Below are 27,574 nucleotides of genomic sequence, written 5' to 3'. Positions count from 1 at the left end.
CCATTTTGATTCTTTTTTACTGTAATTCACCTCTCAAGCAATGAAATTCTCTAAAGCTCTGCATTAAATTTCATGTTTTGGTCAGTGTACGACTGTAAAAATGTCGTATCTTAGAGCAAGCTACAAAAATATAGATGGGTTTAAGGTGTCATTGTGAATTCTGATGGATTGTTGACTCTTCTTCAAATTGGAAAAAAATATTACTCACTTAGAATTTTGTGCAGAGGCTACTTTTTACCCAATGTACTATGAAATCTAAAAGCGTGAGATTACATATCATTGAAAACTTATAAATTATCTTTCCAAATGGAGATCAGTAGCTACATTTTTACCCATTGACCCATGAAACATAAAACCATGACATAGTATATCGTTACAAAACAGTAAATAGATAAATATTTACTTTTAGATATGCATTCAAATTTATTGTTGCCCATTTTAATTAAATTGCAAAAGGACACAATTGAATAAAAATAATTGTAAAATGCTAGGGATTAAATAATGAATTTTTATTGCATTTTCTGGGAATTTAATCTAAGGAGAAACGGAATATGAAATTCTTATTTTACCCATAATTATCTGTTAAATTTTACATTTAAGCGTGAAAATAGTAAAATAAAATGATAACGACATGTAGAAAAATAAATTATAATCTTAATTAATGAGGGATTAAACATTGCCTTCTCCACGTTTTATTGGAAATCCATAGATTATTTTGGCAATTTAATTAATTAATTCTATTAGTTTTTTCGTCCAGAGTCGTCCGTCAATCGTCCGAGACGTCTGGACGGACGATTTTTTCGTTCCAAGGGACGAAAACCGTCCCATCCGATCGTCCCCCGGACGAATATTCGTCACAAAAATCGTACACACCCTTGGACTGACGATTGTTTCGTTATGGGACGAAAAAATCATCCCGTCCGCGTCCCTGTACTACTAGGGAGATTTAACTAGGGTTCTCCTGTCCGATCGATTCAAGATCGGACCGGATTGCTCTCGATCTGCCGTTCAAAAAGTCGATCCGATCCCTACCGTGGTAGTTCGATCAAGGATCGTCGATCACTAGCGCGAGGTTTGAAGTTTGAACGTGGGATTCGCGCTCGTCGTCCCCGCGCGCTCTCCGCCGCAGTCCCTCCGGTCTGCAGGCAGGCGATCAAGAACCCCGGAGACGGGGCCGACCCAGCTTCCCAAGGTGGATAATGGGCGGCGATGAAGCCTCTTGGATCTCTGAATCGGTCCTCCGTCAGCCCCTCGAAGACTGGTTCGCCAAAGAAGTCCTCTTTCGCCTCGCGAAGCCGCCGTCTATCGACCCCGAGCTCAGGCGGGTCCTCCTCCTCAGGCTCCTCTCGTCCGACCTCGCCGCTCGCCGCTTCTCCGAGAGCACTCTCATGTGTCTGAACTCGCTCGAGGAGCTCGAACGACCACTCGGCGCGACCGCGACGTACCGGGCCCAGACGCTGGCCTGCGGCGCAGTGGCCGACGAGTTGACCGCGTCGTCGCTGAGGGCCGCGGGCCTGGGCGTGTACGAATTCAGAACGATGGCTGAAGGGATATGGAACAACTGGGTGTCGGACTTGGAGCGTTCTAAGGCGAGTGGGCTTCAAGGAGGGGACCTGCGGGAACGGAAGAAGCTGGTCGAAGAGGCGATCGGCGACGATGAATGGACGGGTCGCGTTCTGAGAGAGGAGACAGCCCAAGAAGCGGCAAAGGCGCTGGGAAATTATCTGAGACTAGTTTTCCAGCAGACGGGTCCTCCCCTGCTTGAGCGGATGGCCCGTCGCTGTGCTGCTGGAGATCTCAACCAATTTCAGAGTCTCTCGGCCGAGACAAGAGTGGGAGGAAAAAACGGAGAGCAAAATGGGTCTGTGGAGGTCGCCACGAAGTCTCGTCCTCAACCTCATAAGCCTGCTGCACCGAGCGCCTTTGCCAATCGCGACGATGCCAAGCAGGTTCATCTTGCAGCTGCAGATGATGCTGGTGAAAGTATGCCCGTTGAAAGGGGTCGGGGGAATTTTTTCTCTTAATGTTGCGTTTGAGTCGTTTTTTTGCTCTCTGTCTGATCGCGACTAGAATTGTCTGATTTTGACAGGAGTTGCGCATGGCAGAGGTAAGGCGCCAGGGTACCAACTGCTTCCTTCCAAGGAAGTTGAGGCGGGAAAGGAAGCGCTGAAGTCGAGCTGCGTTGATCTGGAGAGGGTGGTGAGGGACCCTCTTCCCGAAGCTCTGCAAAAAGCTAGGGATGTTCAGGCCACGGCGATGGGGAAGAGTGAAAACCTGGCTATTCCGAATGCGGGCTGCCCTTACGTTGATAGCCATGCCAGAGAGACACTTGCTAATATAATGGCCGAAGAGAACAACCGAGGCGATAGGCAGAATGCAGAGGCGCCGCGGCCTCGTCTCCCGGAACGTAATCCGACAGCTGGCACAGTTGAGGTGATCACCTTCTGACCCGAGTTGAGATTTTCAAAGAAATACAGCTTGCTCCCGTGAATGGGTTTTATCCGTTAAAGGAAGTGTTCATGGAAGTGCTTCAGCCGTCTTCCTTTAACGGTTTCATCCGCCGTATTCATGTGTCACTGAAGGACATCTTTTATTGCAGAGTGATGATTCAGAAGAGGAGATATCTGGAAAAACGTCGTGTTCTTTAAGAAGACTCCAGTTGGCATCGCCTAGGCTTGGGAGAGTTCCTCTGCTAAAGAGGCATAATGATGGGAAGTTCGTGAGGAGGAGAAAGATCAAGAAATGGCCTGCCGAAGAAGAGGAATCCTTGAGAACGGCAGTGGAGAAGTATGCGAAAACCCATCCGAACCAAAATACCAAAAACATGATTTTTTTTGGTTTCGTACGGGGGAGCGTTATCATTCGGGTGACCCATTTCTCCTTTCATGAAGGTACGGCACAGGGGTGTGGAAATTCATCTTGCAACGCCATCCAGAATTATTTACAGACAGGACCGAGGTCAAGTTTCCATAAAGTTTCTTTTCTAATTAAAGAGCAGAAAACTTGGCAACTGACGAGAGAAATTTTCTCTCATTATTGGAGCAGGTCGATCTGAAGGACAAGTGGAGGAACATGACAAGGCAAAACATCTTTTTCCAAATTCTCCGAATCCAAAAAACAAATTTCCACTTTTCCCCCGACTCTTGAATCATGACCGTATTCACTGACTAAAAACGCTGAAATTTCAGGAAGAAATATGCATCATGAATTGGAACTTGGAACCGTCTGTCTGCAAGCGTCTTGGAGGGGGCATTTCAGGAGGTACGCCTTGTGAGTTAAAGACGAGTCTTGATAGTGGGTCTTACTATTATTAAAGAAAATCAGTCTCTACAGTGAAAACCAGCATCGCTGCTCTGTTGATTCCATGAACGTCTCGTCTCATGACATCGCTGAATGATGTGAAGTGCTCGTGGGTTTCATCAGTAAAACTGGACGGTGCCGAGGAGGGTGAGCGGGGGCCGAATGTCAACGCGCTGGGCCTTGCCTTGGGAGACGAGTAGCGGCAGCGAGTTGGCGTTCTTGGCGGAGGCGCCCGGCCCGATCCACACCGTGACGTGCGGCCACTCGTTCATGGACGCCACCTTCTCCCCGGCCCCGCCCTCGTCGTCCGCCGCCGCCCCCGCCGCCCCCGCCGCCGCCTCCAATGCCGCCAGGTTGTCCGACAGCAGCAGCGCCGTCAGCTCCACTGGCACCTGCCGCCCGGCGAACACGCCGTAGCCGGCCACCGCCGCCACGCCGTGGCTCCTCTTGTGAGCCAGTGTAAGATGGGCCCTGCTCAGCGCCGACAAGTCCGTCGCCGCCAGCCACCTCCGCGCCTGCTCGTCCGCCTCTGCCACCTGAACCACTCCGCCGCCGAGCTCAGTTCACGACGACTGGAGGGAGGGGAGCGAAAGAACAAATGGGTACCATGCTCTGATGGGTGCCTCCTACCTTGCTGAGGGCCGCGGTGACGTCGGCGGGGGGCAGGGCGACGGCGACGTAGACGATCGACCCGAATTTCCTCTTCTCGACGCCGCCCGGCGGTGGCCGGAACTCGCCCCTGGCCGCCGCTTTCAGCTGCTCCGCCACTTGCTCCACCGCATACTCGAATGGGACCTGAATTGTGTTGAGATGATCGGCATTCTGCAGCATGATCTCGCGCAGGCGCTTCTCCCATTGGCTCCATTCCTTGGCGTACGCCCCCTTGGACGGTTCCAACCTTCACGATGACAGTCATTGAATGAATGAGCAAGACAATGACAAGGTGGAGAAGCATCATCGATTTTTAATTAGAAGCACACCGCCTACCTGCCGTGCTTGTTGGTGTGGAGCCTGTAAAGAGCCAAGCCTTCTTCTATGATAGACTTGACGGCATCCGGTAAAGGGTCCCTGGATAATGACGTGATCATGATAACTGAGAATTGGTTTTGGGAAATCGTTCCTCTTTTTTAAGGAAGAGGAGAGTCTGCTTATTTGTGGATGATGTCGAAATAAGGGAGTTGTTTGTTTGTGCACAAAATATGTAGGTGAGAGCAATATATTTGCGAATACCTCTCGGGCTTGAGCAAAGGCATCCTGACCAAAGAGCCGAAGCGTTCAATCAGTTCACTCTCGAATTCCCTGCGACTCTGAATCAAAGCAAAGAATGTAAAAAAGTTTTCCCGGATGAATTCGCCGTGAAGTTTAAAGTGATCTCCTTCGACGCAGGCAAAACCGTACCTTGCCTTCGTATAGCTTATAGAACATTAGTAGAACATAGCCGGCATTGGGTGATGCTTTGTCCAGATTTCCCTGAAGAATAATATAAGATCAAGACCTCCCGGTGCATGGACAAAAGAAGCGATAACCTCATTGTTTTCTTTTGCGTTCAAAATTGAATCATAAATGAAATACTTATTCCTAGATACCGGATGATTGACTCGTTGGAGAACGCGCAACATGAATACAGCCAATGCATCGAGGGAAAAAGGGTTCGTGTCCGTTCCTGCAAGCAGTACCTAGAGTTTTGAGAAAAGGAATCCCTACGTAACAGCGAAACGAGTTCTTATGACAAGGTCGGCAGTCAAGCATATAATGAAGTCCACGAACAAGCAAAGCATCATTCCGTAAATGCCCGTTTAAGGTTTTTATTTAGCTAAATAAACTATTTCGCAAGCCTCGGGAAGAAAGAAATCTGCTTAGAAATACCACGGAACAGCTTGAACTTGTCCCAAAAATCACTTTAACATCGGTAAAATATATGATCAAAAGGTCTTTTATCACAGTCGAAAATCAGCTTAAAATTTATGTTTCAGTATCCTTCGAGGCAGAGGCCAGACATAATGAGGAAAAATATCATCTCTACGCTTTCAAATGAAAAGAACAAAACAAAGTACAAGATTAACCTTCAGAATCAGGGATGACTGGTACGGCCGAAGCTTTGGTGTATATGCACATATCCTCAATCTGAATGACAAACAGAAATATGCCGTCACCAAACACCAGAGTACAAAATGAAAGAAAAAAATATGCTGACATTTCATTCGAAACAGTTTCTACTGGGTATTAATTTAAACACAGGGACTTCTAAAATGAGCATGGAAGAACGCTTAGGCGGATTAAATATTTTCTCAAGGCAGATAAAATGGCGTTTATGTCAGTGAGAGTTCATAGACACATTCTCAAGTTGTGAAGTCCAACATTCAGTACAGAGACTAGCATGAAAGGGCTGATAAAATACTTCACAAACTCGAACTCAGAAGATTTATTAAAATTAACCAATAACGAATCACATCGTTAAAAAGGGATTACCTGCTTCCAGACCTCTTCATTCGGCGCATTCTTATCCGCAAGAGTTACAGTGAATGGCCTTTTCTTGCGCTCATCCGCAACTTTTTGCCAGTATCTCCCTGGAGACAATGAAAATTGACATAGAGTGGATTACCGTTAAGTAGACGAAACTTCTATCCCGTTCAAGGCATTAATTACTACACCCTTAATTTCAATTGGAGCACAAAACATAGGCGGTATATTTGGCAGAAATTTTGAGTGGGTTTATGATTTATGTCACGTGTGATGCGCATGAACCAATAGCATTCTATGAACTCTAGAGAGCACTGAGATAGCAAATCTAATGAAAAACGAATAGCATATGCCCAAATAAGAGATTGAAGAATGAAGCAGGAAAGGATTAAGGATATTAGCTAACAACTCTATTCAAGAAAGTATGATCAGCCTCATGAGAGGGAATTACGTAAAATAAATATAATAAAGTAAACACAAATATCATTAACTTCGAGAGTAACTTTTCACAATAACTTATCTTCTTCAGTATTTCTATGCCCTCACTAAGTAGTCCTAGCATTACCACGAACTCTTAACTTTTTTTTTTGGAAGGAAACTACGAACTCTAACTTGATTCCATCCCTGTTATACGAAGTGAGGAAGCCCTTGTAATAAAACAAAAAAATGGCGTCAGGGATTAAAAAGTACCTGACGATCATAATCCCCATTGCCCAAAGCGAAAAAAACACAAAGCATCAGAGGATATGAAGAGCGTAGAAAGGTATGCAACAAATGCAAGTTCTTTATAGATATCTCAATCTTAAGAGCTCTATGGAAGATCGTCACGGCTCGTCAGTGACTACTTTTAAACGGAGACTTAAAGACCAAAATGCCAAAATCACAAAGTATCATTTCGTATTTTGTATTCTTAGCTTTAAGGCTACTGGCATAAAATCTATTCATCTCAAAGTAACGGCTTCTATAACCAGCGAAATACGTAGGCATAAAACTTCCAATACGACACTTTGGGTTTATCTAAACACCTTTGATCATGTCTCCCATCAGGCTGTGCACTGGGCGTTCATCCCCAAGCAAACCTGGTGAGTTTAGTATCTCCCTACATAAAGCAGACTTTGCACATCCCGGTATACCTGAAGGGAAAAAATATTTCACGAAATTATTGAGCTGAGAACATAAGCGAAAAAAAGACGAAAGAGATAATTTAAGATTCTTAACTTCAACGGCCTAACAAAGGTAAGCTGTGGATAAAGGACGACAAAAAGAGAGAATATCACAATATTTAGAGGATTACTTATCAAATTTACCCGGAAAGAAAACAATAAGCCCCTCTTTCTGAGGAACCTTGTCTAACACGGTTGTGGGAGGGGGGGTTGAATCATCCCCACGAACAAGGTCGCCCTCTTCATCTCTGTCAGCGTCAAGAACAGCAAGGAAGTCCTCAGTTCTCACCAAATTACCAGCAGAGCCTATAAGGGCCTGGTTCTGTTTGCTTCGCTTTGCATATTGTTCAAGAAAAGGCTCAGCTTCGGACAAATATGTAGATGATGGAAGCTGCTTATGACCACATTTCCTCCGGATATAAACAGCCCTAAAAGTTGAAAACTTAGAATGGTCATTACGTGGGAGTAGGTTGAGGAGACAACAACGAGAAACAACTACCATTCATCCAGCATTCGGGAGAGATCCTTCTGTTTCTGAGTCGACGTACCCCAATTCTTCATTTGCCTACTCAAGTAGTCAGATGCTCCAAATTAGAACAGTTCCAGTGAATCTAAAATTAAAAAGAAAGCAACTATCATCAAATTAAAAATAGTTGAAATTAACAAGGTTCTGCGAGCCCTATGGGGGCAGCAACTTGTATCCAAGAGACGACTAAATCCTGGAGAGACACAATTAAGGAATTAAAACATGCGTTACTGATATGGAATGGGTTTCCACCAACAAATAGACCTTAGCCACCGTTCCCATATTTACTACGCACTGATGGACGTATGTGTTTAATGAGCGTACCTCAAATAATAAGTCTTATATGCAGCCGGGCCATCTTTAAAGAGTATTGACAATCCATTACGAATTAAAAACGTGCGTATCTGCGCAACAAACAATTAATTGACAAAAGAATAAATGAGAATAAGTACTTAAAAAGCCTAGCAATATCGTCAAAGTTCTTTTTAACCCCGAGTAGAGAATAGATCAAAATGCGAACACAGCTGTGAAGTTCTTTGAGAATTACAACAGAAAAAAATCACAGAAGCGCAAGATTAAATGTGAATGACTCATAAATACTAACTAAATTGACGTCAAAAATTTCAAGAGCAGGATATTTCACAGCGGCAGCAAAGGTGCCCCAAATAAAGACACTTATTAATAATAAGGTTTTGAACGATATGATATTTCATAACGGTAACAAAAGATCCCCCAACTGTGATTCCTATAGACGCTGATTCATGAAAGTTGATAATTTTTTTTAATATTTATTCTTGAAACAGAAACAGCAGTTTCAGTTCTTGCTTTTGTATTCTCAAGTCTTGAGAAAGAAGTTTATATTGTCTGCACTTAATTCCGAGCAAACAAACTATAAACAAACATAAAAAATGAGAAAAAAGACTATTTTGGCAGACATTAACATGATAATGATATGCTCTCCATCCTATCTAGAGTTAGTTTCATCGTGATAGCTCACTAAGCGCACTTTGGTCATCTGACCTTTATGTATTTGCTTTAAATGGGGCATCTCGCACTCTAGGAAGGCAGCCAAGAGGTATCATGAATTTGAAGCCCCCTGTGTCTCCTCTCACCCATGTTAAAGTCCCATCTTCCCTCTGCGATCCCCCTCCCTCATGAATGTCTCTACTTCATCCCGTCTCCAGACGGCTTGGCCCTGGTCGATCCCTTCCTCTATTCAACCTCTCCTCTGACCATTCCTGTTTTACCCTCTAAACCAGGGAACTTCTACCCTTCCCCTTTATCTCTCTTCCCTAATACTAACCTCCATAAGGTCTGTCTCAGATACACCGACGTCATTGAGGAATGCATCCAAGCTATATGACAAAATAAAGGATACCTTGTACGTAAGAAACTTCAACTTGATCATCAGATTGGTGTCTTCGTCAGCTAAACTTTCTGACATGACTGAACCACTGCATGTTTTATCCGGTGAAGAACCATCATTACTATCAAGTTCTGATGTGCTTTCTTTCCCCTTGAATATGTTAACATCAACGAAAAAACCTGCCAGAGATATTTGAAGACATTCAGCAAATTAACAGGACACGCCACATAGAATCGGCATCATGAAACCCCAGCAAAATGTATCAGGATAAACTGAATGCAGACACACACACTGCCCCGATGAGATAAGTTGGCGGTCAAACAAAACCCTGCATCTTTCTATTACATTGAAATGAACTTTGAGAAGTAATAAATTTGTAAGCATCATTCTTTTTTGTGGCCCACATTGTTCACTGCAGATGTTCTCGAAAGAGTTCCTACTTCATTCTAATGTTTGACAGAATAATTAGAAACATGTTTCTTTCACAAAAATATAATTAAGCAGATAAATACACCATTCCAAGATCAATGAACTTGGATGATAAACTAGTCAAATAACTGCTTAGCCAGCTGTTTCTTCAATTAGAATCTACACATATTAAGGAAAATAACCCTTCAGGAGAATACCATGATGACATAACACTTGCCAAAAAACACAAGGCTAACGTAAATGACATCATGCACCTTACCCCTATATAGTGGCCACAGTCCCGGATTTCGCCTGAAATGTGAGAAAATTTACCAAATTTTTAAATAAGGGAACAAGGATAGATAATAAAAAGTAATTATAGGGAGGGAAAGACCTCATTTCCTGTTGATATCTCCGAAAAACTGAATCGCTGTGCACATGAATAACCATCTTAAAATCAAGATTATCGGCCGACAACGAATCTATCTTGTGAAAATTGTAATAACACTTGAAAGCCACTTGGAAGTGTCTCTGTCTCATCAAACTAATCATCTCCTATTCAAGTAGAAACATCGAACACAATGCTTTCAGTTCAAATGCCATAAATCCTTAACCATAGTGAAAGAATAAAAAAACAATATAAAAGCACAAGCAAAAGGGAAATAATTATAAAATGTGATGAAGATATGAAGAATTAAACTCATAGAATATCTCGAAGCCCAATATGAACCGTTGTAACTTCATGGAGTCTTTAATGCAACAAAGACATTTTACCATAAAAAAGTAAATAACCCTTACGGCTCTGATTGTCTGCAGTTAAAGCAGCCGGGACTCTTTTTCACACTATATTACCCAAAATCTATCCCACAGGAATATTTTGATTCATGTGCTTCAAGACAGACTAGGCGCCTGAAAGCCAGTGGAGATTCATTCGAGCAGTTACCGTTTGTATTGACGGGAACTCTAGAACAGCTCAATAGAGGCAGACGGCACGAAGGAATGATGTATCTGGTATTATTGACTTGGCGTCAAGGAAAAATTCAACTCTGAGGTGATGAAACCTTCCCAAGAGATAATCCATCCAACGATTCATAGGAAAATGTATGCACTACAATTCCAGAGTCTAGGAACTTTTCAAATATTAAAGAATCATAGAGTGGCCACGGAAACTACCCAATTACAAACAGATATCTATAAAATGTTCTAGTCAAACTGTAAAAGTCGGTGAATGTATGGGTCCCAGATGAACGGAAGAAAATGAACTTCCATACTTCGATCGTACCTTGAGAAATAAGTTATCAAATACACAACAGGATGCTATACCTGTAACTTTGTTGTCGAAAAATCGGCAGGACGGGCTTGCAAAAACTTAGTCAACACTGACCGATCAGCATTTCGTGAATGGGAAGCCATGTCTCCAAACCCAAACCAATCTACATGGTCTGGGCACATGTCAGAGCCCAAATTTTGGAGAAGCGACCGTATTTGCTGAAAATAGATGCAGGCAATTGTAGGACATGAAAAAGGAAATGATGCGGACAATACAAAAAGAAAAGGTTATTATCTTAAAAAATTCTGACTATTCAGCTCACATCCTTCTCATCCGATCGGTTGGCGGCACACACTTCACGCAACGTGGGGCCGAAATTGTCGCCAGCTGGGAAAAAATATAATTTTTTTTTAAGATGACTAGTAAATCCACTCGAATTTCAATCTCTCCGACTTGGCAATTCAAAATTGAAAAGCGAAATGAATCATGCTGGACATGATCGATATATCCAGCATAATTGACGTGAAATCATCTTTCAAAAGGAGATAAATAATACTATCAAATGGTTAGCACATTCATAGTAAATTAAGTGAACTATTTTTTTGAAACAATAAATTAAGCGAACTTTCATCAGATTATATCGTTATTGGATGTCTCCAAAGGGACCATCAGATTAGATCGTCAAACTCCATAGAGATGAAGAAGCAGGAAGGACTAGAATTCCAATAGATTAGCATAAGCATTAAGTGGATAAGGGGAATAAGGAACATAACAAACTGAGTACAAACACAACACAGTAGTCCACAATCACAACGACTACATCACTGTGCCAGTGTCTGCTCACACACCTTTGTAATTGCTTGGTTTTTCTCTTCAGTTTATTCTCGTATATTCTTGCAAAGAATGCATAAGGAACAGGCAAAATCTTGAGCATTGCTTCAGTTTTTAGAGTCACCATTCATTGCAGTTTCCTTGGCTGCACGTGCTGAGCTTTGAATATCGTTATTTTGTACCCTAATTCCAGGCAAATTTATTTATTCTGTACTTGAATCATCATGCACTTTCCATAGAACCAAATCAGCCAAAGAAAGCAAAGGACGATATCATCACACCAAACTCCAAGTGGTGTGATGATATACATTCTAAGTGAATCTTGACTCCGATCTTGGCTGCACTTGCGGACTCTTGAATCCTGCCTCCGATCCAGTCCACGGAGAAGTCCTGCCCTTGCCGATAAGGCCTCCCATCAGGCAATAGCTACTCCCAGAAGCCAGGCCAAGTGCAGACTCCTACACCAAGTCTGTCCCGCCTTCTTGGAGTACTCTGATCAGCTCATTCAGTCACCGCTCCTCAGCTCTGATTGCCCTGCTGTCCCCCTTCCAGTGAAGAAGAGCACCCTGATGCTCCTCCAGGCGGCAGATTTTCTAAGTTTCCTTTTTGGTAACGCGTTTTCCATCTAAGATGGGGGCGGGTATGCTCCTTAGCACATGAATCTTGTGCTAAGATGTTACGAACCACCCTTGTAACTTCAATCCACTTGTAAATTGAAAGATGAAATTGTGTTCGAGAGAAGAGTTGTACAATTAGAACTGTGAGAGAACTCGGGGAGAAGAGAGAACAGGGAAGGTAAACGGCCTACGGGGTTGACACGCCGGGGTTGACGGAATGGTGCATGCCACGAGCTCAGGGCGACTCCTTGCTGCAGGGGTGATCTTCTGCAAGGGAGGGCGATGAGCGAAGGGGGACTTTGGACGAGAATTCGTAGAGATTACTTACGATTGGTCGCAAGTATCTTCCTCGTCTTGGAAATGCCCTCTTCAGGGTCTGGTATTGGGCCCTGCTGGGCCGGTCCGCCGTCATGTTGGATGGGCCAAGGATGACGCACATAGATACGGGAGCGGATCGTATCATAAGAAAGGCAATCAGATCTAAGGCAGATTCTCTCGGCATATTTTCCTTGCTCTCACCCCCATTTCTTCTTCTTTCTTAGGTATCTACTGCATGGGATCGTAACAAATTGTCTAATATTCAGAGTATAATTTATCGTCACTGTTGAAGTTGAGCTCTTACATTTTGGAATTCAGGTCTCCATCCCTTCAAATATCCATAAGACTGATCTCTGAGGACATGAGCTTTATCAACTAAGTTATGTGTCTCCTTAATGACATTGAGAATCCCGAGTCATATGAATTACCCAATTACAAAGTCACGCTTACAAACTCAAAACAAGTTAATGGATTCATAGCATTCATTAAATATTAGTCTCATGAAAAGTGAGACGGATAAGCATAAGGGTACAGTCAGTAGGCTATGCAGGACGTTTGAAGAAATCCAAAAGCACATATATGATTCCCAGATTTGGCAAATAAGCACATATATCGATTAATCAACTAGAAATCAGACTTGTAAACTATACCCTGTTCATAAGGAACAGTGGGAAACTCTTTCAAAACTTCGTTCATGTGTTTTGCACTGTCTGGACTGACAATTCGAGCAACAAGACCTTCTAATATTTCGCCTTGGACCTTCACATGATCCTTTGATCCTGAAAAAACAACCAAAATCAAAATGTCAAGGCTACAAAAGAAAGGATTTTCCTCTTTCGTAAAATTTTCCCTATCAATGATTTAAAAACAAAAATCCGAGAAGAAGAAAGCCACTGCAGTGAAGGAAAGTCATTCATTCAAGCATTCTTGTGGAAGTGAATGGAACAAGGGAGAGGGGTGTGGGACCCTGCTAGCACTATCTATTATTAGTTTGACACAATCTACATACAATACAAAGATTACAAAGTCAATGGGTTAAAATTCAGCCTGTGAGTTAAAAAAGGAAAAGTTATTCCATCCTAACATTAGAACACAACTATATCCAACAGTAAGCTACAGGGTGGAGACTAAACATTGTCAACAAGCTATGATGAGGTCGTAAGTTTAGGTTTAATGCAAACCTGGGACAGATATCTCTGCAACTTCATCTAAAGCCTGACACACTGGTGTGGCAGTTCCTTCTTCGCACAAGGCATCGTAAGCAGCAAAGAAAGAAGTGACCGATTTCCTACAAGAAGAAAAATCATAAGACTATTGCTGATGGAGTAGAAATTTTTTTTTTTTGAATAACAATGGAGTAGAAAATTATTACAAGGTAAAATAAACAGCCACCATAAACTCAGCGAGTAATATGGTCAAGTAATGCAGTCAATCACTTCACAACAATTACGTCTGCACTAGAAGGCTGATCTTGTATGATCCTTTGGAAAGAAAGGTTGCTACTGTGTGATATCAATTCTGTAGTGTCCGAATGGAAACAATGATTACTTTTTGAAAATACAGCTGAGGAAATCCTAGGATCATTTTGGAGTCAATCAGTACAGTATAAAATCTCAATCAGTACAGTATTGAACGTATGCCAACCTTAAAGGTACATACAGAACCTTTAATCTAAGCTGCATCATGACCAACATCCACATAGTTCTAACCCAAAGATTTAAAATGTTGCATCCAAAAGCGTTTCTGACCTATCGACAATGATAAATCCACACAATTAGCTTGAATCTATGCGGCAGATCCAACTTAAGCTAAACACTATAGAGAGGTATTGCGTAAAATCTAGTGAATATTCTGAATATATCTAGTCGGCTGTGAAAAGATAAAAAAATAACCTTGTGGAGAATAACCAAATATGGTTTGTAGGTAACCGCCACTTTCTGCAGAAGGCAAGGACATCAGGAGTGGAATAAAACGTTGGTTTACCACTACCCAGCTCCGTAACGGCCGTCACCACAACTACATAACATAAACACAGTTAGAACATGATGAAATGATAATAAAAAAAACAAAATTACAAAGCGCAACATGAACAAAATAAGCATAATAGACACGCAACAGTGTCAGCAGATACCTTATTTTACCCATAGTTCCTCTAGCCCCAGTGAGAAAAACCAAAAGAACATCAACATTCTTTTCCAATGGAAAATACTCAAAATGTGGTCCATGAGGACTAGATCACACTAGATCTAGTTTCTTTCTTTTTGAAAAGAAGGAAGATAACTGAGATCGGTGATCAACCTGAAGCTATTGAGATAGACGAACAGTTGATAAAGACAACGACCAAACTGGTTCCCCGGTTCACCGCCTTCCAAACCAATAAGCCACAAGAGACTCCACATTATGAAGAATATTGTCCATTGAGGCCATCCTCCCCTTATGCACCGCCTCATTGTGGTGTGGCCAGATCGGCCATAGCACCAGGAGAAGTCTTCTATATTTCATCTTTCTCCTGGATCTGACTTCCCTGACAAAATCTGAGAAGGCTTTATCACAAGAGCCATCCACCCATGGGATCTGCTGCAATGCCCACATCACCTGTGCAAGCTGACATGTAAAGAAGAGATGAGAACGGTCTTCCTCACCCTTTGTGCTCATAACACATTCTGTTAAGGTGTCTGTTCCATGCACCATCCCGACATTCTTTGATTGTGGCATGAGGTTTCAGTGCAACGCAAAACGTCACGGAAACTCTGCCTGTAGGATGCCTCTAGACAACCGGTATCTAAAAATGGAGCCATCTCCTAGTTTTGGCATCAAAAAACACCCGGACGCAAGGGAAGAATTGTCTCATGCCAAGTCAAAGTGAAGACTCCTCTCAGACTCGAACCACACACGCACTAACACGACTCTGCGCACTCACACGGAATCAAAGCGCCTGGGTCCGAGACTGTTGGGATGGAATGCGGAACCCGATCATACATGGTACCCTATCGGACCAGCGGGTGTCTGAACTCATGGACATGCAACAATCCCTACTCCAGTTAAAACAGATTGGTAGAGAGCGAGACAGCTGGGCATGAACATATGGCCCCTTCTCGGTCCAGAAGGCCTACGCGAAGCTCCGGGAGGAGCGAGAGGAAGACAGGTCATTATTCTGGGCATGCAGATTCATATGGCGACAAAGAGTCCCATTGAAGGGGAGGATTTTTGGATGGATGCTAGCACGAAGTGAAGTGTTACTCCGGGCACGCAGATTCATATGGCATCCTTGCAGTGTATCCTCGCAATGTATGCTACGCTCAAATGTGGACAAAGATTGCAACCATCTCTTTTTTGAGTGATCATTTGCCCGCAGGATTTGGGCCAGCCAGGCAATATCAAGGGTGAAGGTGACATCTGAAGAGGCTTTCTGGGACTCAGTCCAGAATTGCTAAGGCAGAGGACATGAATAAGGTGGCCGAGCTTTGGCAGTGTTGTGGGCCATCTGGTTGCACAGAAATGAGGTGCAGGGAAGAATGACTTCTACAGATGGGGAGATGTATATGAAGCGGAGGGATTTAAGGAGGCATGGCTCTCGCAGGTGACAGGAGGTGAGGGGAGATTTGGAATAGGATCGGATTGATGGTGAAGGGACTGTAAGGTCCCGATGGGAGGTTCACCGATTCGTCGGGTGTTTATCCCTTTTATATTTCAAAAAAAAAGAAATTTTCATTCGGGGTCAGAAACTTTCCCAAACCTTAGACATCAAATCCTTGGGATTGTGACGTTATTTTCTGGGAATTGAGATTGCCTATTCCCGCAGTGGTATCTTCGTCTCTCAAAGAAAATATATACTTGATATTTTGGCGGAAACTGGTATGACCAATTACAAACTGTCTTTGGTGCCCATCAACGCAAATTTGAAGATTGGATTATGTGAGGAAGCTGCCCGTGTTGTGATACGATCCTCTACCCCCAAAGGGTATCTTAGGAATTTAGCCCACTAGGGGCATTTTAGTAATTTGATGTTTAGGGTAGATTGCTTACGTTCCTTATAAATAGGTGTAGCCCTCCATTGAGAAGGGCAGTCAAGAATGAAGGTAAGTTTGTTTTCTTGGCTCACTATCTCGATCCTCCTCGTCTCGGTCTCATCCCCTTGACCGTCCACCGATCCCCTACCTCCACGATCGTCTCACCGGATCTTCAGCCGGCTCCCCTCCAATCCGATCCCTACCCCTGCCGTTCGGTTCCCTTCTAGTCATCCGGCGATCCCTGTCCCAGCGATCGTGAACCCTTCACCGCGTCATCAGGCTGCTCGTCCTCGGTCGATCCCTGTCCCCATCTGTTCGACCTCTCTCTTCATTCCCGTTTCAACTCTCCTACCCCGGGAACGTCTATCTCGCATCGCCCTCCAAGCTCCTCCCGATACGAACCTAGATCAAGGTTCGTATCATGTTGATTCTGGAAAACTGATAAACTGATATATCTTCAACATTCCAGACCAGATATCGCATTTGCTCTGGGACTTTTAAATCAATTTATGATCATCCCAGAGAACCCCATTTGCAGGCAGCATTTTATGTACTTGCTTATTTGAAAGGCACTGCTGGACCTGGTTTGGTGTTTCAGATGGGTGGACAACTAACACTAGAGGCTTATACTGATGCAGACTATGGTGTATCTGTCTTGGATCATGGATCAACCACTGGATATTGTACATTTCTCAGAGGTAGTTTAATCACCTGGCGAAGAAGAAGCAAAAGATGGTAGCACGATCCAGTGCTGCAGCCGAATTTAGAGCAGTTGCTAAGGGAATTTGTGAAGTTCCACAGATTAGAGGTATTCTACAAGATCTTACAGTATCACTCGACGTCCCACATCATCGTATTGTGACAGTACATCAACTAGTGATATTGCCGACAATCCAGTTCAACATGATAAAACCAAGCATGTCGAGATAAACTGACACTTTATTCGAGAAAAGATCAATGCCAAAGTGATTCAATTGAAGTACATTCAGTCAACTCATCACGTGGCGGATCTACTTACGAAAGGGGTTGCAGGAGGAGTATTCCATCGACTGCATTCCAAGCTGGGAATACAGAACATCTACCAACAAGCTTGAGGGGGAGTGTTAGCCGGACTACTCCCGTTTCCTATTTATTTCTATATTTTTTTATTTTTTTTTTGAAAAATATAGAAGATCACCCAACTTGGTGACCCTCCGTACACATGGATGTGGACGGGTCTAGGCCAAAAAGCATAATCCCATCCTTCCGCCCCAATCCACCACCTCATCCAGGACCAAACAACAAAAAACCAGTCTCTCTACATCATTATTTGCCCTTTCCACCGACATTGCGGCCCCCTTGAAAACGACCTCGTTGCGGTGAGACCATATTGCCCAAAGCACCGCGAATCTCAGCCCCCGCTCCTTGTCAGTCCCCTGCTTGCGCCGCAGCAGTGTGGCCCATAGCTGCGAGCTCGACGTAACCTCTGCCAGCCCCTGGCTATCCCATAGCGCCCGAGCAAGCCGACAATGGAAGAACAGGTGCTCGCACTCCTCTTCCTCTTCCGTACACACAAGGCATAATGAGGATTCAGCCGGAAAGAACCTTCGCCGTCTCACACAGGTCATTGTCCGCTTCCTGGCGAGCAACCATACAAACACCCTAACCTTTAAGGGAATCTTTTGCCTCCAGATTGAGCGACATGCCCTTAAGATGATTGGGTACTCATAGTGGAGTGGTCTCAAAATCTGGTAAACACCTCGGCTGGAGAACGGACCCGATGCCCATACCCACCCATCTGTCGTCCCCTCCATTGGCCTCCAGTTGCTCAGAGTTTGCTTTAGGCTTAAGAATCCTCCACCCGTTGACTAGATAAGATGGCCGCAAAAGTTGGACACCACACTCCATCCCAACACTCTTCCACCAAGGCATGCCGGTGACGGGCAAGGGAATAGAGGCGAGGGAACAGATCACAGAGTCGTCCATGAGACGACCAATTGTCCGTCCAAAACCTGAAGCCGGCGCCATTCCCCAATTGGGCCCGGAAAAACTCCTTGACCACTAGCCATACCTTCCTCAGCCCTCTCCAAAAAGCCGACTCCCCTCTCACATTACGCATCAACTTCTCCCAATCCAAATTGGATCCGTATGTCCCTCACCACCTCCTTAATCAAATCATCCTCCGGTCCCACAATCCGTCTAACCCATTTCGTCAAAAATGCCACATTTAGTGTATTTAGGTCAGGCACCCCAAGTCCCCCCTGTTTAGTTGGCGTGCAGATGTCATTCCATGAAACCAGCGCCATGACACGTCCTTCCCCCGCATTTGCCCCCTTCCAAAAAAATCTCCGCATGATCCCGCTCAGGCGTTTCACAACACCCACCGGGATTTTAAACACGGATAGATAAAACGTTGGAATTGCTGATAATACCAATCGCAGCAGCACTAGTCTCCCCCCTCGCGACAGGACTCTTTGCTTCCACCCCTCCAACCGTCTCTCCACCTTCTCCACCACTGGTTGCCAGTATGCTTGTTGTAGGCTATCAACAGACAGGGGTAGCCCCAGGTATGTCATAGGCAGTGAACCCACCGGCATTTCAAGCGCACTGGCACACTGTGTCTCCTCCTCCGTCGAAAGGCCGAAACCCACAAATTCCGATTTTCCTCTGTTGATGTGCAGTCCCGAACAATATGCGAACACCCGCAAGAGTGCCGCCAAATTCTTGGCCTCCTCTATTGATCCCTCGATGAAGAATAGTGTATCATCGGCATATTGTAACAAAGGGATGCCCAATGGCTGGCTCGGCGCCTGAAAACCTTTAATACAACCCCTTCCACATACCAAAGAAGTACTTATGGCTAGTACATCAGCTGCCAGAACAAAAAGCATTGGCGCTAGTGGACACCCTTGTCTGAGTCCTCTCTGCGGTCTGATCCACCCCCAATCTGGGCGTCCATTTACCAACACGGCAAACGACTGAGACGTCACGCATCGCTTCACCCATTTGATCCATTCCTCCGGGAACCCCCTCCTTCGTAACGCTGCCCATAGGAACCGCCAATCCAAAGAATCATATGCCTTCGCAAAATCAACCTTCCACATGAACACCTTGGTCCCATTCTTCTTCCACGAAGTAATAATCTCCCCTGCCAGGACTGCACAGTCAACAAGCTGCCTCCCCGGAACAAAAGCAGACTGGAACGGCCCAACCAAGTCCCCAAGTACCCCTTGTAGTCGATTAGCCAGTACCTTTGCCACAATAAGATATATGGAGTGGGATAACAATTTGGGCCGGTAATCGCCTACATTCTCTGCTCCTTGCCGCTTCCGTAGTAAGAATAAGAAGGATTTGTTTATCCTTTACATATTAGCTTGAGGGTTCCTGAGCTCCCCCAATGTGGCGAACACATCATCTTTAACCTCCCTCCAGAACTCCTTGTAGAAAAACACCGGTATGCCATCCGGTCCTGGGGCGCCTTCGCCATTCAGCCCTGCCATACCTGCCCGAACCTCCTCCATATCAAAAGGCCGCACCAGACCATCTCTCTGCCCTTGCGTTAACTGAGACGCCCCTTGTCCCGTCCACCGCCAACTGTTCCAACCCCCCCGCCGTGACATCAAACGAAAGTGCTCCGCCATTGCTCGACCCACTGCCTGTGTCCCTGTAACCCTTTGCGATCCGACCTGCACTGATAATATCTGATTCACTCTACGTCGGCCATCTGATTCACCCTTTGTTTCTATATTATATTTCCATCATTTCCTTTCCTTATGTTTGCTATTTGTTAGCTATTTCCTTTATGGACGAATGGGCCCAATTATTAGCCCAATATGTATATTTCATGACCTGGTATTTAAAACCAGGATAGTGGAGTGAAAAGTGAAGTGTTACTGTTCAAATATTAGCTTCTATCCCTCTTAAGGTTTCAATCGAAGTCATCAGGAGATACCTGTCTCCATTGACAACACCATCATTTATGTTTTTTCTTCTCTATTTATAATCGCAGAGCAATGATTAAGCTTTTAAAGCAGCTGGACTCTCCAACGGCTGGGTTTCAGCCGTTGGAGAGTTGGGCCTGACTGTGGTCAGGCCCAACATATATTAGGCCCTACTGGGCCTAATATATGGGCCCTACTGGGCCTACACTAATGGGCCCTTAATGGGCCCTTAGTGGGAAGTTAGGCGGCCCATGTTGGGCCTGAAGTAGTTATTTTTATTAATATCTCCTAGGGTTAGGCTATTACAGAGTACAAGGCCTCGGGCCCATTAGTTAGCTTAAACCCTACTAAGTATCCTCCATGACCTAACAGTTTGGAACTGTTATTCTCTTTTGGAACAATTCGATTCGGGCATTCTTACAAGAACTCAATCCAGAGACTTGATACATGATTGGTGTATCAACTGCTATCATCAATTCTTTGAGTCCCCGTTTGCTCATGTAGTTTAGGCCAGCCAAAAGACTCCATAGGTAGATGGTACTTCAGATGAGGCCTCTTGGGCCTCTCTCAGAGGTGGAATATTCAGGGGGTGAGGCAAAGTGTGGAAGGCTGTAGGAGGACTCGTCAACGGACAGTGTCATTCGCAAAGTGACGGGTTTTATTTCAAGTTGGTTTAGAGGGACATGAATGGTGCGGGAATCAGTTTGGCCCTCCTTGTAACTCTTGTTCATGTATCTACATTATTGGGTCGAACACCACTTTCAGGTGATTCATCCTTTTTCTTGATGAAAAAAGGAGTCGCAGGCTGGCAAAAAAATATGCAAAGAAGTAAAATAAAAAACTTCTATATCATGGAATAATGATAGAAAAGAATTATGTCACCAAATGGATTCCATATCCACCAAGAACCAGTCGATCATTTTAGCATAAATTGAAAAAAACTACTGTATAATAAAACCCCCCAAACATTGTAAGGAAACATTATGGAGAGGAATGAACAGAGAGATTTTGTGCAAAGTATTAGCAAAAAGTAGGTATTATTACTGAGAGATATCTACAGAACATGGGCCAAAAGTATATCAATTTCATTAAAGCCAAAGATATGGAATTCTCTGTCCGAACTGAAGTATTCTATTGTTTCCTCTGTACAGTTTGCTATCCCATCAATGGATACCGGTGAAAGATTCCGTTATACTGCACTGGGTGTTGAGGGTTGAGAGATTTATTCATTCCTTCTGCGCTTTTCTATCCCTTTGAGAAAGGTAGAACTAATGCACAATCCTAAATAAACCGGTAGATAAAAATAGTTATTTTGCAGTTAACGAAATAATATAATACTGTCGAAAAAAATTTCACTGGACCTATTCACCAAAAAGCTTTGGATATTGTCTTCTTTTATCAAGAAAGAGGAAACAGTAACAGGAAACAACAGAAATAGTGAAACCGATGGGGTGATAAACACTCTGAAAGAAAATAGAATGAAACTTGGAGATCTCAAAGATGGCAATATGAAATAAAAGTCAAAAAAAAAAAGGAAATAAAAGTCACATAAGTACACCCCAACTATATTGTTGGGTTACGCTTAGTCATGCACTCAAAAAATTAAAGGACAAATATCTACCATAATCATCGAGAGGTCGCTGGCCATGATCTCCTAAAACAGCTGTTACAAGCTCCATTGAGATGCACATGTGCTTTTTCTATAAAAAATAATGGTCATGGAGGTAGAAAAAATAATTCAATCTGGATTTCAATCTAAAATATTCTTCAATTAACGCTTCTGGAAACCAAAAAATGACTAAATAACCTCCAGAAATTCATTGAACTCTGCTTGCTTCTTCCTTGCCTGACCACCCCATGCTTCCATAAACATCCGACCAAGAACAAAGACACCAACGGCTGAGTATCTGCACGAGATATTACTCTCGTCATAGCGTCATGCACAAAAATCATGTGCATTTAAAATTGTATACAGTCATTACTTTCAGAAAGTGCTTAAAAAAATATATCTGCCGCTGGAAATGGTAATAAACATGAGCATACATATTGCCATAGCTATTTTTTGCATAAGCTCCACCCCTATGTCCCGCATACATAAACAGAGACCCAGAGTGTTTCAGGGATACCTGCAATTTATAGAAAAAAGTTTTCTTCAGCATTTTGGGTGTCACCTATAGGCTCATAACTTCCACCAAGCAGAAGGATAACGACTATCAAATTGTTGGTATTAGCTTCCTTGTTGTTATCGATAACGAGTATCAAATTATGAAGGGACTCCGAAACATACTTCTAGGGTGGCCAGACCATGAGAAACCAACTCTATCATCCTCGACCTGACCTGGAAAATAATACCATTGTTAGCAAAAATGTGAAGTTCACTGCATGTCGTGAAAATTAATGTAAAATAATATTGTTAGATTCAAATTCTGAGCGAGTAGTCCCAAAATGAAACCCGACAGCCCAGGATAAATTTAAATCTCCAGGATGAGATTATAATTCACAGGTTGAGAAGACAGTGAAGTTCATGACAGAACTGATTAATTCCCCAGTACCATCAAGGAAGAGGTACAAAAAAAAGTATCGTGCATAAATAAAAGAATAAACTAGAAAACCATTTTCAGCCAAAACAAACAAGGTCATGCATAAATAAAAGAATAGCCTCTAATCAGTGTCTAAGCAAGTCGTGGCTGCCAGATACCTCTTGATCCGACTTCTCGTTCTCAAATTTAGGATAGAACGTAGCTCTAATCCGAGCGCGTGCAAAAGTGTGTGTATCCACGGAGAAGTTTTCCCCCAAGGGACCTTTGAACAGCTTCGACAGCCTGCTCTCTTCCTTGCTGGTACCGGAAACCTCAGCAGAAGAACACTTTCCCGGCGAAACAGCAACACCAGATTCTTTCTCGACCGCCAAGGCCGCAGTTCCGCTCGACGTTCCATAAGACTTGGATGCCCACACTTTCTTCAACCCCCGGTTCTCGACGGGCCCAGACAGCAAAGGAGACGAACCAGACCTAGAAGAAGAAGAAGGACGAGTAGGACTAGGTCCGCGGCCACTAGTCGCCGGCAAGACGAGTTGGTGGAGCTGGCTGGTCACGGCCTCTGCGGCCGCCAACTGTTCGTCGTGCGCTTCCGCTTGCCGTATCCCTCCCTTGGAAGCGCCCGATTTCTTCTGCGCGCCACAGGAGTTGACAAAGAGTAGACAATCTCAACCACCTCGACGAACGCAGAAATCGAACTGAAAAAAAAAAGGAGAGAAGGCCGCTACGAAAGCGGGATGTATAGAGCGAGAGGTACGAAAGAAGGCGGCGAGATCGCACCCGGCGTCCAGAAGGCATGGCCGAGAAAGCGCGGGAGAAGCGGGGACTGGCAGCGGAGCCGAAGAGGCGGAGGAGGACCGGGCGGCGAGGAAGGGGAGAGGAGAGAAGACGGCAGAGAAACCGCGGCTGGAGAGAAGTCATACAAACCGCCAAAGAGGCGGAGCGAGGCCCGCCACCCTCCCCAAGCTCTGGACGGCAGCTCAGACCCTTCGGCGGGTGACTGTGTCTTCCGCTCGTCCCACTCAGTCTCCTCTTCATCTGCCCTCCGCAAAGGGACGGAACGGCACGAGAGGGAACGATTGAAAGAACGGAACGGAACGGGACGGGAGAGACGGAACGGAACGAAGTTGTCAGGACGGTATTGAACGGGACGGGATGGTAGAGACGGAACGGAACGAAGTTGTCAGGACGGTATTGAACGGGACGGGACGGAGGAAGATGATTCGTCCGACCGCTTCGACTCGGAACCTTATCTCCAAGGCCGCGGGTTTCTCCCTGTCTCTCTTCTCGTCTGGGGACTGGGGAGGAGATTCTAGGCTGCAGCTCATCGTACCCGGCGGGGAGAGACGGCCGGCGAGAAGCTCGGCGATTTGGCCGACTTGTCGTCTCCATGGAAGCCGGAAGAAGCCTCGTCCCTCCGACCCCCGCGGCGTCCACGTCTCACGTCTCGCGAGGTCGCTTCAAGAAGAGCTCCTTCTCCCCCAGCCCAGGTATGCCGCCCCTGTATGTTAACACCCCGCGTATGTGTTCATCGGAAGATCGATATCATCTCCCCACTCTGTTGAGTAGAATCGATCCCAAAAAATGAGCTGACTCTTGGCCGGGGCGAGGTTTTGTCTCTCATGGTTTGGCTCGCTGGACGAGCGCCGTGGGTTCTCGTGCTGGAACTCGTCGAACGAATTTTGAAGTTGGCGACTAGACTGTCGGTCGTCTATCAGGCTATTACGACTCTACAGTGAAGCGGCTACGCCTCCTCGGTCGTTGTTCGAGCTCCCTTGAACGACGATGTTCGATTCCGTGAAATTAAGATCAACAAATCACCCGACTCTATCGTACACTGTCCTTGGAGTATTAGGCGTGTCATCGGCTGCGTTTTTATCATTTTTCTCCTTTCTTAGTTTCTGAATTTACATGACACTCATTTCAACTATTCTTTGGGGTACAACTCGCCTTGTTTTGGACGATTTTATGGTGAAGTTCAACTTCTTTTGACGTGGATTCTACTTTTTGTTCAGTTCTTATCATTAATGGGCAAGCGAGTCGACCAATTCCAGCAGCACCGATCATGTCCGTGGTGCGCCACTTCCATTCATCTGTTGCGTTACAGGAGCAGCAACATGACTTCAGTCCCTATATCGCCAGGGATGAAACAACTGCTCAGGTGCTCGCCTGTTTCTCCGTTTTCTTGAGTTATGACTTGAATTACGAGCGACTGTTTACCTGAAAATTAACTAATTGGGGGAAGTGACGGACACCGGATAAGCTGCGTGGCTCATCTGCTTTGTTCGTCATCTTCACGATTATGATAACCACCAGAATATTTGCTTATTGGAAGAACTAAGCTAGCTAAACCAAACTTGTTAAACTTTTTTTCCTTCGCCGGGCTGTAGAAAATTTGAAAGGAGATACCATTAGTTCTAGAGTCTTTCTAGAATTACCTATGGCATCTTTTATCTCTGGGCAATCTTTGATGAAGACAGAGACTCTAAAATCTGCTAAATATCGTGCCAAATTTATCTTTCGGATGCCCTTAAAAAGGTCTTATAAAGGGACATTGTTGAGCATTTTTTTACTTGTGTCTTTGAATCTCTAGGTCGTAGCATTGGACTCGAGACCCTCGGGGAAGAAAACTCTTCTGTGTAAGGGCGGAGAAAAAGGATTGGACGAGTATCTGGAGTACTTTGAAAGGTTGCTACCCAGTGTTGGATTTGCGTAAGTTTTCTCATCTGCGTTCTTATTCTCTTCGCCCATAACTTTCTGTTTGCCTGCTGCATAACTGATTATCTTCTGTACCTCCTCTACTTTCCTCAGGTTACCATGTTCTAACGAAGGAAAGCCTTTCTCGTCAGAGTTCATAAACTCTGACAGGGCCAACTCAGGCGCGAATTTTGATTCTAGAGAAAACACTGCAAGCGACGATGGTGTTGACCGCGCCCTATTGCCCTCGGAGGTCCTTGCTCTTGCTAGAAGAGCTGTTTTAGCTTCCAAAGAAGCTGCCAGCTTGGCGGAGGGTCATTTCTTGTCGACTCCTGCTAACAACATCTGCTATTCTGGGTCTGCATCTCACGTCCCTCCTGCCACCATTATTGTTGACCTGTTCTGGGTCGAAACTTCTGCCATTGCCATTATTTTCATGCAATTCGCTATCTCTTTGACCAGTCAAGGCCTCAACGACCGAGATACAGTGCTTTCTAAGGCAGGAGATGGAGCGTCAAGAAGGCTCCTGGAGAGGCGGTCACGGAGACGCCGAAGGTCTCCCTCTAGCAACACTGCCACTGTTAGCACTCCACTTGCAATCTCTGCAGAAATCAGTAGGAAGATGAGCAGAGGCGCCGACACTAACGACGCCCTTAGATTCTTCCTCTGGGCCCCCGAGACCAGGCAACTCCTGACAGTAAAAGAAGAAAAAGAATTGTTCAAGAAAATTCAGGTATGTCTCAGCATATCCTTCCTAATTTATTTTGATCAATAAATAACATGGAGGAGTCAACGATGGGGTGTCAAAACCAGGAACTCATGAGACTGGAAGAAGTGAAACAGAATCTGCATTCTCAATTCGGTCGCGAGCCTACCCTGGTCGAATGGGCTGAAGCCGTGGGGATGACCTGCCATACACTCCAGTCCTGCCTTTACTCTGGAAACCGCTGCCGGGAACGGATGATTTACGCGAATTTCCGTCTGGTGGTGCACGTTGCAAAGCAGTATCAGGGCAAGGGCTTGAACATTCAGGATCTGCTCCAGGTTTTGAAAGTTCTTTGCATAACTGCAAATTCGATGATGATAATGTTGATGATGGTTATGATGAATGTGTCTTTTGCTCTGTGATTGCAGGAAGGGAGCATGGGCCTGATGCGGAGCTTGGAGAAGTTCAAGCCCAAGGCAGGGTGCAGATTCCCAACGTATGCATACTGGTGGATACGGCAGTCTATCAGGAAGGCCATATTCCAAAACTCCAGGACTATCCGTTTGCCGGTATTAGGAGATTCTCCTTCAAACTACATCAATTTCCATGGTGCAATTATCGTCTTATGGGCTTTCTAATTTGCAGGAAAACGTATATGCCCTGCTGAAGAAGATCAAGCACACGAGGAGATTGTATCTCCAAGAGGGATACGTCCCGACCAATGAGGAGCTTGCCAGGCGGGTAGGCATCACCAAGGAGAGACTGGAGAGGGTCGTGGCCTCTGCGAGATCCCCAGTGTCCATCCAGGACCATGCATGGGCCGACCAGGATATCACCGTCCAGGTGCAAAAGCTACATGAAAAACCACTTCTTTAAATAAAATATACCCCCTCTGGTCCTTGATTAAGCAGAATTCAGAAAAAACGGACCATCTCTGGTTATGGTGTTTTGATGAAATGGAACTTGTTGGTGTGCAGGAGATAACCGCTGACCCGGAGGTTGAGGCGCCGGAGTTGATCGTGGCTAAGCAGATGATGAGGCGCCATGTCCGGGGACTGCTTAGAGTTCTGCCGGCGAGGGAGCGGCAGATAATTCAATTCCGATTCGGAATGCACGGCGGCGAGCCCATGTCACTGTCGGAGATCGGGGAGATGCTGGACCTGTCCAAGGAGAGGATCCGGCAGCTGGAGAGCCGGGCCATTGACAAGCTCAAGGAGAACCTCCCCAACCAAGGCCTGAGGGCCTACGTCGAGCTGCTGGCCTAAGTATCTTGCCTTGGCCTCTGGCTCCTGGCCCCTCACACTTGTTCTTTGTCCTGCATGCAGGTGAAAAGAGCAGCCTGGGGAGGTCCTTCTCTATCTCTACTTCGTCCCTACTAGTCTCTGTTGAAGTCGATGGTCTTAGGCTTCTACAGAGCCAGAGAGAGAGAGAGAGAGAATGAAATG

General features: G+C 44.9%; 3 protein-coding genes across 4 annotated transcripts; 2 read left to right on the top strand and 1 right to left on the bottom strand.

Annotated features, from left to right (window-relative positions):
- Positions 1-971: 971 nt before the first annotated feature.
- On the top strand, positions 972-3,470 carry LOC144711910 (uncharacterized). Of its 2 annotated transcripts, none has more exons than XM_078586049.1 (7): positions 972-1,983; positions 2,090-2,433; positions 2,600-2,787; positions 2,892-2,958; positions 3,046-3,080; positions 3,189-3,261; positions 3,334-3,470. In XM_078586049.1, exons 1-6 carry the CDS (start codon positions 1,200-1,202, stop codon positions 3,205-3,207), a joined length of 1,437 nt encoding a protein of 478 aa, XP_078442175.1. In that variant the 5' UTR covers positions 972-1,199; the 3' UTR covers positions 3,208-3,261; positions 3,334-3,470. The 2 variants fall into 2 exon arrangements, with proteins under 2 accessions (XP_078442175.1, XP_078442174.1); XM_078586048.1 differs by having other exon boundaries at positions 974-2,001.
- Positions 3,285-24,204, bottom strand: RNL (RNAligase). Its single transcript, XM_078586047.1, has 26 exons — positions 23,507-24,204; positions 22,888-23,358; positions 22,477-22,527; positions 22,233-22,315; positions 21,997-22,096; positions 21,811-21,889; positions 14,152-14,275; positions 13,441-13,547; positions 12,910-13,038; positions 10,816-10,880; positions 10,547-10,711; positions 9,618-9,778; positions 9,504-9,535; positions 8,828-8,994; positions 7,774-7,853; positions 7,423-7,488; positions 7,068-7,351; positions 6,786-6,893; positions 5,770-5,867; positions 5,364-5,424; positions 4,887-4,963; positions 4,699-4,770; positions 4,531-4,607; positions 4,288-4,368; positions 3,931-4,198; positions 3,285-3,836 (listed from the first exon to the last, which is right to left on the bottom strand). The coding sequence occupies exons 1-26, from the start codon at positions 24,116-24,118 to the stop codon at positions 3,420-3,422; spliced, it is 4,035 nt and encodes a 1,344-aa protein (XP_078442173.1). The 5' UTR covers positions 24,119-24,204; the 3' UTR covers positions 3,285-3,419.
- SIGF (RNApolymerase sigma-subunit F) lies at positions 24,117-27,394 on the top strand. Its single transcript, XM_078586180.1, has 8 exons — positions 24,117-24,216; positions 24,742-24,887; positions 25,320-25,438; positions 25,538-26,156; positions 26,237-26,467; positions 26,558-26,698; positions 26,775-26,972; positions 27,107-27,394. Exons 1-8 carry the CDS (start codon positions 24,117-24,119, stop codon positions 27,392-27,394), a joined length of 1,842 nt encoding a protein of 613 aa, XP_078442306.1.
- The last annotated feature ends 180 nt before the right edge of the window (positions 27,395-27,574 follow it).

This window comes from Wolffia australiana, chromosome 14 (assembly GCF_029677425.1).
Source record: "Wolffia australiana isolate 7733 chromosome 14, ASM2967742v1".
Classification (NCBI taxonomy): Eukaryota; Viridiplantae; Streptophyta; class Magnoliopsida; order Alismatales; family Araceae; genus Wolffia; species Wolffia australiana.
Note: the sequence above shows the minus strand (reverse complement) of the source record. Positions and strands in the feature narration are given on the sequence as shown.